The sequence below is a fragment of the Oncorhynchus keta genome, chromosome 17 (assembly GCF_023373465.1).
Source record: "Oncorhynchus keta strain PuntledgeMale-10-30-2019 chromosome 17, Oket_V2, whole genome shotgun sequence".
In the NCBI taxonomy this organism is placed as follows: domain Eukaryota; kingdom Metazoa; phylum Chordata; class Actinopteri; order Salmoniformes; family Salmonidae; genus Oncorhynchus; species Oncorhynchus keta.
This window is the reverse complement of record NC_068437.1, coordinates 46,621,805-46,637,759: the sequence shown is the minus strand read 5'-3', so window position 1 is coordinate 46,637,759 and position 15,955 is coordinate 46,621,805. Positions and strand designations below refer to the sequence as shown.

At 46.5% G+C, this 15,955-nt stretch overlaps 1 protein-coding gene across 1 annotated transcript in view; it reads left to right on the top strand.

The window, feature by feature from the left end:
- Window positions 1-15,955, top strand: part of met (MET proto-oncogene, receptor tyrosine kinase) — a 90,240-nt gene that overhangs the window by 70,163 nt on the left and 4,122 nt on the right. The window contains exons 14-19 of the mRNA XM_052466267.1: window positions 567-707; window positions 1,212-1,466; window positions 5,010-5,090; window positions 6,426-6,607; window positions 10,873-10,982; window positions 11,269-11,434. Coding sequence (XP_052322227.1) covers window positions 567-707; window positions 1,212-1,466; window positions 5,010-5,090; window positions 6,426-6,607; window positions 10,873-10,982; window positions 11,269-11,434 — 935 coding nt within the window. The remainder of the gene's footprint in view (window positions 1-566; window positions 708-1,211; window positions 1,467-5,009; window positions 5,091-6,425; window positions 6,608-10,872; window positions 10,983-11,268; window positions 11,435-15,955) is intronic.

The window sequence follows — 15,955 nt, the reverse complement described above, 5'->3', positions numbered from 1 at the left end:
GGGAGCACTGGTGGAGCGCTCTATCCTTCTCCTTCAATGACTGTGTTCTCTCTCCCTCTGCTACTGCCTCCTCTCTCTTTCTCTGTCCCCTCCCTCTACCTGTACCCCCTCTCTGCCACCCCACTCTCTTCCCTACATCCTCTCCTTCTCTCTACCTCCTACCACCTCTCCTCCTCTCTCTCTCTCCCTCCTTCCCTCCCTCCTCTCTCTCTCTCCCTCCTCGTCTCTCTCCCTCCTCCTCTCTCTCTCTCTCATCCTCTCTCTCTCCCTCCTCCTCTCCCTCCTCTCTCTCTCCCTCCTCCTCTCCCTCTCCATCCTCCTCTCTCTCTCTCTCTCTCTCTCTCTCTCTCTCTCTCTCTCTCTCTCTCTCTCTCTCTCTCTCATCCTCTCTCTCTCCCTCCTCCTCTCCCTCTCTCCCTCCTCCTCTCCCTCCTACTCTCTCTCTCCTCCTCTCCCTCCTCTTCTCTCTCTCCTCATCTCTCTCTCCTCCTCTCTCCTCTTCTCTCTCTCTCTCCCCCTCTCCCTCCTCCTCTCTCTCCTTCTCTCTCTCTATCTCTGGTTTCCAGATCTGGCTGAGGGTAAGGTTTGGTATGACGGCAGGGCTCACATTCAGCACTTGGATATGTTGGCTAATGCCCGGAGCGTCAGCCCCACTAACGAAATGGTGTCCCACGAGTCTTTGGACTATAGAACCACCCTGCTGGAGGGTACGTTTCCTGACACTACACCACTGGGGCGGTTACTCTGACCCTAAAAACTAACACTAACCCTGTACTAACTAACACCTGCCTTTCTTAACCTTAACCTCTAACCTCTAAAGAGATGGCCATCTAACTCTGTGTGTTTTTTATTCTTTGCTTCATACCTGATGCCTATTCATTACATTAAATGTATTGATGGAGGTGAAAACCAGAAGGCACTCCAACGTCCAACGTCCAAGAACTAGAGTTTCCCATCCCTGCCTGCTCCTCTTTCAAAATAACCCTCACATTTTCACTCATGCAAACTCATTTGCCCTCCCCTGCTTCCCTTCTCCCCCCAATGACATAAAGAACGAATGGGCAGGTCTCAGGTTCCCTCTCTTCCTTTCTGTAACCATGACTCTCTCTTTCTCCGACCTTTCTCTCTGGCATCACTCTGTGATCATGTGACCTATGTTGACCTCTAACCCTGACCCCTGTAGTAATTGACCTTTGGCTATATTGTTTCAGACCAGGGCGTGGAGAGGCCAGAGTCATGCAGGGGGGCTCCCCCTATCTACGGGAGCCATGGGGAGCTGCTGTCCCCCAGATTGGGGCTCGGAGGCATGGGTCTGGGGGCAGAGGGGGAGCTGGTGTCCCCTCTCCTGTCAGCCCCGGTCCACATCGACCCGTCCCAGCTGCACCCTGACCTCCTGAAGGAGGTTCAACATGTGGTCATCGCCAGAGAGCATCTGCTGTTACATTTTAACCAGGTCATCGGCAGAGGTCAGTGGGATGATCATACACGTGTATATACTGTACACACTTCTGATACATGAACACATACACAGGTACAGTGCACGCAAAGACGCCCACATCCATGAACACACGTGCACACACACACACACACACAGACACACACACACACACATACACCTATATCTACACACACACACGCGCGCACACATACACACACACGCACACACATACACCTATATCTACACACACACACACACACACACACACACACACACACACACACACACACACACACACACACACACACACACACACACACACACACACCTAAACACACATTACATTAACACAGACTCAGACACACAAGCCATTAGGGATCAGAATCCATCTCCATCAGAATCCACACACACACACATACACCTATATCTACACACACACACGCGCGCACACATACACACACACGCACACACATACACCTATATCTACACACACACACACACACACACACACACACACACACACACACACACACACACACACACACACACACACACACACACACACACACACACACACACACACACACACACACACACACACCTAAACACACATTACATTAACACAGACTCAGACACACAAGCCATTAGGGATCAGAATCCATCTCCATCAGAATCCATCTCCATTAGGGATACACCTAAATACACTTTAGAATCACCTTGTAAGAGCTTAATGACCAACATTATCAAACCACCAGGTTGGACATCCAGACATAAATAATCACCAGACATTATATGTGGTCACCAAGTGGGGTGTTCACATCTTCACTATATCACTATATTAGTTTAAAGGAGAAAGGCCTTTCTCTGTTATTAACATCCCCACAATGTTCTGGGACAATGCTCCCAAAAACTGCCTCCTCCCCCTTAGCTCAACCCTCGGGGAGGCCTAGGGATTCCGAAAGCAGAATTAGGGGGTGGGGTGATTTGTACCCGGGTAGCATTGCAAGCTCCATTGTTGATCCGTGTGGTGTAAGCTGAGCCGCTCTTTGCATCTGCAGGGATTGTGATGGAAGAACGCCTCAGAGAGTTCTCTACGTTCCTCTAGCTTTAATACCCCAACACCCCTGCAAAGCTGCACTGAACCCTCTCGACCACATATAATTCAATAAGGGCCACGGTAACTCAGAGCTCAGATAAGGGGATATAGCCTCCCACTGCTATGGCTACAACTGTAGGGTGCTGTATGAATGGCCCTCCGGTAAAGGGTTATAGAAGTCACCTAGGCTTCAACCAGTGGTGGGAAAAGTACACAATTGTCATACTTATCATACACAATTGCAAGTAAAATAAAGTACTTGTTTTTAAATATACTTGAGTATCAAAAGTAAAACTATAAATCATGTAAAATTCCAGACGGCACAATTCTTTTGCTTTTCTAATTTACAGATAGCTAGGGGCACACTCCAACTCAAACATCATTTACAGATGGCTAGGGGCACACTCCAACTCAAACATCATTTACAGATGACCAGGGGCACACTCCAACTCAAACATCATTTACAGATGACCAGGGGTAGACTCCAACTCAAACATCATTTACAGATGGCTAGGGGCACACTCCAACTCAAACATTTTACAGATGGCTAGGGGCACACTCCAACTCAAACATCATTTACAGATGGCTAGGGGCACACTCCAACTCAAACATCATTTACAGATGACCAGGGGCACACTCCAACTCAAACATCATTTACAGATGGCTAGGGGCACACTCCAACTCAAACATCATTTACAGATGGCTAGGGGCACACTCCAACTCAAACATCATTTACAGATGGCTAGGGGCACACTCCAACTCAAACATCATTTACAGATGGCCAGGGGTAGACTCCAACTCAAACATCATTTACAGATGGCTAGGGGCACACTCCAACTCAAACATCATTTACAGATGGCCAGCGGCACACTCCACCTCAAACATCATTTACAGATGGCTAGGGGCACACTCCAACTCAAACATAATTTACAGATGACCAGGGGTAGACTCCAACTCAAACATCATTTACAGATGGCTAGGAGCACACTCCAACTCAAACATAATTTACAGATGGCTAGGGGCACACTCCAACTCAAACATAATTTACAGATGGCCAGGGGCACACTCCAACTCAAACATCATTTACAGATGGCTAGGGGCAATCTCCAACTCAAACATAATTTACAGATGACCAGGGGTAGACTCCAACTCAAACATCATTTACAGATGGCTAGGTGCAATCTCCAACTCAAACATCATTTACAGATGGCTAGGGGCAATCTCCAACTCAAACATCATTTACAGATGACATGGGGTAGATTCCAACTCAAACATCATTTACAGATGGCCAGGGGTAGACTCCAACTCAAACATCATTGACAGATGGCCAGGGGCACACTCCAACTCAAACATAATTTACAGATGGCTAGGGGCAATCTCCAACTCAAACATCATTTACAGATGGCTAGGGGCAATCTCCAACTCAAACATCATTTACAGATGGCTAGGTGCAATCTCCAACTCAAACATCATTTACAGATGGCTAGGGGCAATCTCCAACTCAAACATCATTTACAGATGACATGGGGTAGATTCCAACTCAAACATCATTTACAGATGGCCAGGGGTAGACTCCAACTCAAACATCATTGACAGATGGCCAGGGGCACACTCCAACTCAAACATCATTTACAGATGGCTAGGAGCACACTCCAACTCAAACATAATTTACAGATGGCTAGGGGCACACTCCAACTCAAACATAATTTACAGATGGCCAGGGGCACACTCCAACTCAAACATCATTTACAGATGGCTAGGGGCAATCTCCAACTCAAACATAATTTACAGATGACCAGGGGTAGACTCCAACTCAAACATCATTTACAGATGGCTAGGGGCAATCTCCAACTCAAACATCATTTACAGATGGCTAGGGGCAATCTCCAACTCAAACATCATTTACAGATGACATGGGGTAGATTCCAACTCAAACATCATTTACAGATGGCCAGGGGTAGACTCCAACTCAAACATCATTTACAGATGGCCAGGGGCACACTCCAACTCAAACATCATTTACAGATGGCTAGGGGCAATCTCCAACTCAAACATCATTTACAGATGGCTAGGGGCAATCTCCAACTCAAACATCATTTACAGATGACCAGGGGCAATCTCCAACTCAAACATCATTTACAGATGACCAGGGGCACACTCCAACTCAAACATCATTTACAGATGGCTAGGGGCACACTCCAACTCAAACATCATTTACAGATGGCTAGGGGCAATCTCCAACTCAAACATCATTTACAGATGACCAGGGGCACACTCCAACTCAAACATCATTTACAGATGGCTAGGGGCAATCTCCAACTCAAACATCATTTACAGATGACCAGGGGCACACTCCAACTCAAACATCATTTACAGATGGCCAGGGGCACACTCCACCTCAAACATCATTTACAGATGGCTGTAAATTATTTGGTTGTTGCTTATTTGACATCATATCTATTCTTCTTCATACAGGACACTTTGGCTGTGTGTTCCACGGTACCTTGTTGGAGGCTGACGGACAGAAGCAGCACTGTGCCATCAAGTCTCTCAACCGTGAGTACTGCATGACCACAAAGGCACAGTTCACCCCGTCAGTGTTCATTCAAATCTCATTGCTCTGATATGTCACCACACAACGCAACGCCACAACAACGTTAGAGGGCTTATCTCATCTCTTGAATGTGCTACGGCAGTGTGTCCTGTGGAAGGATGATTGAGATGGATTGGCTCCTGGTGGTGAGGATGACATTAGGGTCCCCCTCTCTCTAATTGTGTAAACTGTCACTTTATCCTGAGAGATGAATGTCCTAGATAATTCTTCCACAAGGCTTCTGGAAGCTCTGCCGCTGGGCTGGTGGTAACCCATAGCGATAGAGGGTTACCGCTGCCTTGTTCTCTAAGCCTTGGCCTTCTCATTGTGTTTACAGTGACCTAAAGTTCCCCAGGGAGCTTTAAAGAAAATAAAGAAGTTCCCCAGGGAGCTTTAAAGAAAATAAAGAAGTTCCCCAGGGAGCTTTAAAGAAAATAAAGAAGTTCCCCAGGGAGCTTTAAAGAAAATAAAGAAGTTCCCCAGGGAGCTTTAAAGAAAATAAAGAAGTTCCCCAGGGAGCTTTAAAGAAAATAAAGAAGTTCCCCAGGGAGCTTTAAAGAAAATAAAGAAGTTCCCCAGGGAGCTTTAAAGAAAATAAAGAAGTTCCCCAGGGAGCTTTAAAGAACATAAAGAAGTTCCCCAGGGAACTTTGTCACTGTCATGGAAAAGGCACATGGTTTGGAGGATATTGTAGATGATGTCAACATGTTGTTTCTGCAGTAGGCAGATAGTTCTAAACATCCAGCTTCACAGCCTCGTTTTCTTAGATATTCTGTGATCTTTCTTTTACTCAACTCTAAATAGCGAGTCGTCTTTCTTTGCTTGTGTGTGTGTCGTCATCTGGTAGTTACAGTGAAAGGGCAGTTTTATCAGACGTTTTATCTTAGCTAAATGAGATTCTGTTTCAAACGAGATTAGAAGAGAAGGGGAGAAAGAGAAAGAGCAGTGACACCAGGAGCACTGATTCGATTGGATAATGGGAGTGTTGTGTAGCAGTAACCTATAGGTTTGGGGTAGGGTCACAGTCCCTATGCTCAGACAGCCTGGAGACTGGCTCCTCATGGGCTTCTAACAGTGGTATATAACTAAGGTTTAGATGGCACAACGGTAAAGAGATAGAGGTTTATGGCTTGATGGCCTGTTTTTGTTAGCGTTTTTGTTGGTGGTCCATCTAACAGCACATGATTAAGCTTTAATGTCAGGTTGCTGTAAAACAGAATGTGTTCTCTTCTCAACAACTTGGTTAAATAAAGGTAATAAATAAATAAACAATCCTGTAATATCTTGCTGTGTTTCAGGGATTACTGACCTGGAGGAGGTGTCTCAGTTCCTGAAGGAGGGGATCATCATGAAGGACTTCAGCCACCCCAACGTGTTGTCTCTCCTGGGGATCTGTCTGCCCCCTGAGGGCTCTCCTCTGGTGGTGCTGCCATACATGAAGCACGGAGACCTCAGGAACTTTATCAGGGACGAGACACACGTAAGATTTTTATTTTTATTTATTTCACCTTTATTTTTTATTTATTTTTATTTCACCTTTATTTAACCAGGTAGGCAAGTTGAGAACAAGTTCTCATTTACAATTGCGACCTGGCCAAGATAAAGCAAAGCAGTTCGACAGATACAACGACACAGAGTTACACATGGAGTAAAACAAACATTTAGTCAATAATACAGTATAAACAAGTCTATATAGAATGTGAGCAAATTAGGTGAGAAGGGAGGTAAAGGCAAAGAAGGCCATGGTGGCAAAGTAAATACAAAATAGCAAGTAAAACATTGGAATGGTAGTTTTGCAATGGAAGAAAGTGCAAAGTAGAAATAAAAATAATGGGGTGCAAAGGAGCAAAATAAATAAATAAATTAAATACAGTTGGGAAAGAGGTAGTTGTTTGGGCTAAATTATAGGTGGGATATGTACAGGTACAGTAATCTGTAAGATGCTCTGACAGTTGGTGCTTAAAGCTAGTGAGGGAGATAAGTGTTTCCAGTTTCAGAGATTTTTGTAGTTCGTTCCAGTCATTGGCAGCAGAGAACTGGAAGGAGAGGCGGCCAAAGGAAGAATTGGTTTTGGGGGTGACCAGAGAGATATACCTGCTGGAGCGCGTGCAACAGGTGGGAGATGCTATGGTGACCAGCGAGCTGAGATAAGGGGGACTTTACCTAACAGGGTCTTGTAGATGACCTGGAACCAGTGGGCTTGGCGACGAGTATGAAGCGAGGGCCAGCCAACGAGAACATACAGGTCGCAATGGTGGGTAGTATAAGGAACTTTGGTGACAAAACAGATGGCACTGTGATAGACTGCATCCAATTTGCTGAGTAGGGTATTGGAGGCTATTTTGTAAATGACATCGCCGAAGTCGGATGGTCAGTTTTACGAGTATGATTAGCAGCATGAGTGAAGTATGCTTTGTTGCGAAATAGGAAGCCAATTCTAGATTTAACTTTGGATTGGAGATGTTTGATGTGAGCCTGGAATGTGAGTTTACAGTCTAATCAGACACCTAGTTATTTGTAGTTGTCCACATATTCTAAGTCAGAACCGTCCAGAGTAGTGATGTTGGGCAGGTGCGGGCAGCGATCGGTTGAAGAGCATGAATTTAGTTTTACTTGCATTTAAGAGCAGCTGGAGGCCACGGAAGGAGATGTATGGCATTGAAGCTCCTCTGGAGGGTTGTTAAGACAGTGTCCAAAGAAGGGCCAGAAATATACAGAATGGTGTCGTCTGCGTAGAGGTGGATCAGAGACTCACCAGCAGCAAGAGCGAAATCATTGATGTATACAGAGAAGAGAGTCGGTCCAAGAATTGAACCCTGTGGCACCCCCATAGAGACTGCCAGAGGTCCGGACAACAGGCCCTCCGATTTGACACACTGAACTCTATCAGATAAGTAGTTGGTGAACCAGGCGAGGCAATCATTTGAGAAACCAAGGCTATCGAGTCTGCCGACAAAAACATGTTTTGGTTGCGGGCTGTGTCAGTGGCACTCTATTGTCCTCAAAGCGGGAGCAAGGCATCCTGGTCCGTGACTGGGCTGGTTTTCTTTTTGTAATCCATGATTGACTGTAGACCCTGCCACATACCTCTTGTGTCTGAGCCGTTGAATTGCAATTCTACTTTGTCTCTATACTGACGCTTAGCTTGTTTGATTGCCTTGCGGATGGAATAGCTACACTGTTTGTATTCGGTCATGTTTCCGGTCACCTTGCCCTGATTAAAAGCAGTGGTTCGTGCTTTCAGTTTCACGCGAATGCTGCCATCAATCCACGGTTTCTGGTTTGGGAATGTTTTAATCGTTGCTATGGGAACGACATCTTCAACGCACGTTCTAATGAACTCGCTCACCGAATCAGCGTATTCGTCAATGTTGTTGTCTGACGCAATACGAAACATATCCCAGTCCACGTGATGGAAGCAGTTTTGGAGCGTGGAATCAGATTGGTCGGACCAGCGTTGAACAGACCTCAGCGTGGGAGCTTCTTGTTTTAGCTTCTGTCTGTAGGCAGGGAGCAACAAAATGGAGTCGTGGTCAGCTTTTCCGAAAGGAGTGCGGGCGAGGGCCTTATATGCATCGCGGAAGTTAGAATAGCAATGATCCAAGGTTTTACCAGCCCTGGTTGCGCAATCGATATGCTGATACAATTTAGGGAGTCTTATTTTTAGATTAGCCTTGTTAAAATCCCCAGCTACAATGAATGCAGCGTCAGGATATATGGATTCCAATTTGCAAAGAGTCAAATAAAGTTTGTTCAGAGCCATCGATGTGTCTGCTTGGAGGGGAATATATACGGCTGTGATTATAATTGAAGAGAATTCCCTTGGTAAATAATGCGGTCGACATTTGATTGTGAGGAATTCTAAATCAGGTGAACAGAAGGACTTGAGTTCCTGTATGTTGTTGTAACCACACCACATCTCGTTAACCATAAAACATAGGCCCCCGCCCCTCTTCTTACCAGAAAGATGTTTGTTTCTGTCGGCGCGATGCATGGAGAAACCAGCTGGCTGCACCGACTCCGATAGCGTCTCTCGAGTGAGCCATGTTTCCGTGAAGCAAAAAACGTTACAGTCCCTGATGTCCCTCTGGAATGCTACCCTTGCTCGGATTTCGTCAACCTTGTTGTCAAGAGACTGGACATTGGCGAGTAGTATGCTAGGGAGTGGCGCGCGATGTGCCCGTCTCCGGAGCCTGACCAGAAGACCGCTTCGTTTGCCTCTTTTATGGCGTCGTTGTTTTGGGTTGCAGGCTAGGATCCATTCCATTGTCCTGGGTGGAAGGCAGAACACAGGATCTGCTCCGGGAAAGTCATATTCTTGGTCGTACTGATGGTGAGTTGACGCTGCTTTTATATTCAGTCGTTCTTCTCAACTGTATGTAATGAAACCTACGATGACCTGGGGTACCAATGTAAGAAATAACACATAAATATACAAATAAAACTGCATAGTTTCCTTGGAACGCGAAGCGAGGCGGCCATCTCTGTCGGCGCCGGAAGTCTCATATAGAGGATTTATCGGTGGTGACAGAGTTTTCTATCCTCAGTGCAGTGGGCAGCTGGGAGGAGGTGTTCTTATTCTCCATGAACTTTGCAGTGTCCCAGAACGTTTTGGAGTTTGTGTTGCAGGAAGCAAATTTCTGCTTGAAAAAGCTTGCCTTGGCTTTTCTAACTGCCTGTGTATATTGGTTTCTAACTTCCCTGAAAAGTTGTTTTTGTGTTGGTTAAAGGCAGTCAGGTCTGGAGAGAACCAAGGACTATATCTGTTCCTGGTTCTACATTTCTTGAATGGGGCATGCTTATTTCAGATGGTGAGGAAGGCATTTAAAAAAAATAACCAGGCATCCTCTACTGACAGGATGAGGTCAATATCCTTCCAGGATACCTGGGCCAGGTCGATTAGAAAGGCCTGCTCGCTGAAGTGTTTCAGGGAGCATTTGACAGTGATGAGTGGAGGTTGTTTGACCGCTGACCCATTACGGATGCAGGCAATGAGGCAGTGATCCCTGAGATCTTGGTAGAAAACAGCAGAGGTTTATCTAGAGGGCAAGTTGGTTAGGATGATATCTATGAGGGTGCCTGTGTTAACGGCTTTGGGGTGGTACCTGGTAGGTTCAATGATAATTTGTGCGAGATTGAGAGCATCAAGCTTATATTGTAGGATGGCTGGGGTGTTAAGCATGTTCCAGTTTAGGTCACCTAGCAGCACGAGCTCTGTAGTTAGATGGGGGGCACACACACTTTCACAAACTCTTGTCATACAATCACCTTTTTAAGTCATAGTGTTTTGGCTGGAATAATGACTGATTTAGGCCATTGCAGCTGAAACATTGTATATTTAAGTACAGGAATAAAGCATGGGAGCAGCATATACTGTAGAGATGTAGGGTCTTCATTTGATCACCCTGTTGTTGCAGGAAATGTCATGCACAGCAGACGTGCAAACTTGTAGTGTATTCAAGGTTTAAATGGCTTGTAAAAGTTTAATTTCCACTTAAAATGTTCAGACTTAATTTGCCCTACCAAAAATGTATCAACCCCTACAAAAATTACATTTAGTTATAATCCACACAATACTTTACACTTACTGTTGCTGTAGCATTATTTTCCTGCTGTGAGAAACTGGTAAAATTAAAGTCCTACATCTGTATCGCATGCAGGCCATTCAGTCTTTTTTGGCCTAGCACCAGTGGATACATTTGGGATGTGCATATCACCTAAACACATCCTTCCTTGTTTTCCCAGAACCCAACAGTGAAGGACCTGATGGGCTTTGGTGTGCAGGTGGCCAGGGGCATGGAGTATCTGGCCAGCAAGAAGTTTGTCCACAGAGACCTAGCTGCCAGGAACTGCATGTAAGATCTGGAACCAACTGTCAAATGCAATCTCAGACAGTCAGTGTGTGGAAGTGTAGTCACCATTGTAGGAGAGCTAACGCATTGAGAGCTAACGCATTGTCATGCCATACAATCATGCATACTTTCAGATGTTTTATTTTAATGGGTGCCATTTTGCTCCAACCATTACAGGTTAATAACACTCTAGTTCGAATTATTGAATCCAACATGGCTGCCAGTTTCCCCTAGCTCTGTGAATCTCCAGTAAGGCTGTGGTTGAAGCCGTCTCTCTCTCCTCTGCTAGGCTGGATGAGAGCTACACAGTGAAGGTGGCAGACTTTGGCCTGGCCAGGGATGTGTATGAAAAGGAGTACTACAGCATCCACAGCAAGAGTGGAGTCAAACTACCGGTCAAGTGGATGGCCCTAGAGAGCCTGCAGACACACAAGTTCACCCCCAAGTCAGATGTGGTGAGAGCCTACACACACACACACACGCAGACATGCATGTACACACACCATTATCCACTTATTAATTCACTTACAGTTAAGTGATAATGCCCGAGATATTGTCTTGGACCGGCAAACCGTGCCAACATATCCTCAAACACCGGCTTAGAGGGCATTATTGTCACGATCGTCGTAGTGAGGAGACCAAAGCACAACGTGGTGTGAATACTGTACATTCTTTTAATGTAGATGAAAGAACATGACGAACACAAAATAATAAGACGAACGTGACTGCTATCAATACAGTGTGCAAACATGCAACATCACATAGACAATAACCCACAAACCACATTACAAAACAGGCTACCTAAATATGGTTCCCGATCAGAGACAACAACAAACACCTGCCACTTATTGAGAACCATATCAGGCCAAAACACATAGAAACAGACTAACTAGACATGCAACATAGAATGCCCACTCATATCACACCCTGACCAAACGAAACATAGAAACAAACAACTCAAATAATGGTCAGAGTGTGACAATACTGAGGTGCGGACTCCGGCTGCAAAACCTAAACCTATAGGGGAGGGTCTGGGTGGGCATCTGGCCGCGGTGGCGGCTCTGGCGCGGGACGTGGACCCCACATAGTCATTTCCCTCTTCAAGGGCCTCTTTAGAGTGGCGACCCTCTCCTCCGACCTGGACTGAGGGGCAGCGCCGAACTGAGGGGCAGCTCCAGACAGAGGGGCAGCTCCGGACTGAGGGGCAGCTCCGGACTGGCTGACGGCTCTGGTAGCTCCTGGCTGGCTGACGGCTCTGGCGGCTCCTGGCTGGTTGACGGCTCTGGCGGCTCCTGGGTGGCTGACGGCTCTGGCGGCTCCTGGCTGACTGTCGGCTCTGGCGGCTCCTGGCTGACTGGCGGCTCCTGGTTGACTGGCGGCTCTGGCAGGTCCTGGCTGACTGACTGTTCTGGCAGGTCCTGGCTGACTGACGGCTCTGGCAGCTCCTGGCTGAATGACGGCTCAGGACAGACTGGTGGCTCTGACGGCTCAGGACAGACTGGCGGCTCTAGCAGCTCAGGACAGACGGGAGACTCTAGCAGCTCAGGACAGATGGGAGACTCTAGCAGCTCAGGACAGACGGGAGACTCTAGCAGCTCAGGACAGACGGGAGACTCTAGCAGCTCAGGACAGACGGGAGACACTAGCAGCTCAGGACAGACGGGAGACTCTAGCATCTCAGGACAGGAGGAAGGCTCTGGCAGCGTTGGACAGGCGGGAGCACCTGTAGGCAGAAGACGGAGAGACAGCCTTGTGCGGGGGGCTGCCATCGGAGGGCTGGTGCGTGGAGGTGGCACTGGATAGACCGGACCGTGCAGGCGCACTGGAGTTCTTGAGCACCGAGCCTGCCCAACCTTACCTGGTTGAATGCTTCCGGTAGCCAGGCCAGTGCGGCAACGTGGAATAGCCCGCACTGGGCTGTGCTGGTGAACCGGGGACACCATGCGTAAGGCTGGTGCCATGTAAGCCGGCCCGAGGAGACATTACATTACATTTACATTTAAGTCATTTAGCAGACGCTCTTATCCAGAGCGACTTACAAATTGACGTTACTGGAGACCAGATGCGTAAAGCCGGCTTCATGGCACCTGGCTCGATGCCAGGTGCCCACTCTAGCCCAGCCGATACGAGGAGCTGAAATGTACCGCATCGGGCTATGCACACGCACTGGGGAGACTGTGTGCTCCACCGCATAACAAGGTGCCTGCCCGGTCCCCCTCTCTCTCCGGTAAGCACGGGAAGTTGGCGCAGGTCTCCTACCTGGCTTCACCACACTCCCCGTGTGCCTCCCCCCAATACATTTTTGGGGCTGCCTCTCGGGCTTCCAGCCATGCTGCCGTGCTGCCTCCTCATACCGGCGCCTCTCTGCTTTCGCTGCCTCCAGCTCTGCTTTGGGGCGGCGATATTCCCCTGGCTGTGCCCAGGGTCCTTCGCCGTCCAAATTCTCCTCCCAAGTCCAGGAGTCCTGCGTTCTTTGCCGCTGCTGCTACTGGCCGTTACCACGCTGCTTGGTCCTTTGTTGGTGGGTTATTCTGTCACGATTGTTGCAGTGAGGAGACCAAAGCGCAGCGTGGTGTGAATACATTCTTTTAATGTAGATGAAAGAACACGACGAACACTAAACAAACAAAATAATAAGACGACCGTGACTGCTATCAATACTGTGTGCAAACATGCAACATCACATAGACAATAACCCACAAACCACAATACAAAACAGGCTACCTAAATATGGTTCCCAATCAGAGACAACGACAAACACCTGCCACTGATTGAGAACCATATCAGGCCAGGCATACATTCTACGTATGGGTGGTCCTTCTGTAGCTCAGTTGGTAGAGCATGGCGCTTGTAACGCCAGGGTAGTGGGTTCGATTCCCGGGACCACCCATACGTAGAATGTATGCACACATGACTGTAAGTCGCTTTGGATAAAAGCGTCTGCTAAATGGCATATATTATATATTATAAAACACATAGAAACAGACTAACTAGACATGCAACATAGAATGCCCACTCATATCACACCCTGACCAAACAAAACATAGAAACAAACAACTCAAATAATGGTCAGAGTGTGACAATTATCACTTTTATACAACGCGTTACCAACCTATTCAAATAATGATTGACATATTTTCATATTTTCATGAATTTTCATGAATTTATACATACCATTTCATCCTTCCATGTGATATAGTCCTGACACAAATCAAGGGTGGCTACCCAAGCCAGTTGGTCGTTCGTTCTATCGGTTAGGTTGCCAGAGACGCAAACCGGTTGTGAAGTCCTTTGGTTCTATACCAATGGACGCGACCCAGTCATTCGTTCTAAATGTTCCCCCTTGCTTGCTAGCTAGCCAACTACGGATAACACAGTCACTTCAAACAATGAAGAAAAAATAACAGAAAAGTAGTTGCATTTGCATTTGTTTAAGATGTTTTCTAGTGACATTTATTTGGATACATCCACAACAATGAGCTGATGATGCACGATTTTGCCTGGCATAGAAAATGTGCTCTCTCATCAGGACATTGTTCAGAGGAGCTAGCCAACCACATGGCTAACACAATCACTTCAAACTGAAACTGGAAAGACAGCAAACTAGCTCCATTTAGTTTCGTTTGACCTGTTTTTCTAGTCTAACCAAATGCTAGTCTAAAAGAAATGAGAAATTATATCTCAATGCCTTTTTCCAGTGTAGATCAAGTTTATAAATTGCCTGGTTGGGCTGATGAGACAGTGGAACAGTGAATAGGCATTTCAACGTCATAGCCTTAGCCGGTGGTTACTTGTGGAATTGACACCGGCTGGAATGCGGTTTTAACCAATCAGCATCCAAGATTAGACCATTCTCTTATCTATTCAAACTCACACACACTATTACTCTACTACCTATATACACACGCACACAACAACACACACACACACACACAGAAACACACACAGTATCGATGAGAAACTATGATAATCAGCATCAACCTTAATCTTGCCTGCTACCCTCTCAGCCCCACTCCTTATTAACAAACCACCACGCTTACTGTTTAATCTCTGGTTAATGTACAGTTTCTGTTTATAAGGTTAGCTTGTTTCTGCTACAGTTTCTATTTATAGGGTTAACTTGTCTATGCTACAGTTTCTGTTTATAGGGTTAGCCTGTCTATGCTACAGTTTCTGTTTATAGGGTTAGCTTGTTTCTGCTACAGTTTCTGTTTATAGGGTTAGCTTGTCTATGCTACAGTTTCTAGGACTCATAGGGCTCATAGGACTCATAGGGATCATAGGACTCATAGGACTTATAGGACTCATAGGGATCATAGGACTCATAGGACTCATAGGACTCATAGGGATCATAGGGCTCATATGACTCATAGGGATCATAGGACTCATAGGGCTCACAGGACTCATAGGGAACATAGGACTCATAGGACTCATAGTACTCATAGGACTCATAGGGATCATAGGACTCATAGCACTCATAGGACTCATAGGGATCATAGGACTCATAGGACTCATAGGGCTCACAAGACTCATAGGGATCATAGGACTCATAGGGCTCATAGGACTCATAGGGCTCATAGGACTCATAGGTATCATAGGACTCATAGGGCTCATAGGGATCATAGGACTCATAGGGCTCATAGGTATCATAGGACTCATAGGGCTCACAGGACTCATAGGGATCATAGGACTCATAGGACTCATAGGGCTCACAGGACTCATAGGGATCATAGGACTCATAGGGCTCATAGGACTCATAGGGCTCATAGGACTCATAGGTATCATAGGACTCATAGGGCTCATAGGGATCATAGGGCTCATAGGTATCATAGGACACATAGGACTCATAGGACTCATAGGGATCATAGGACTCATAGGCATCATAGGACTCATAGGGATCATAGGACTCATAGGGATCATTGGGCTAATAGGTATCATAGGACTCATAGGGCTCATAGGACTCATAGGACTCATAG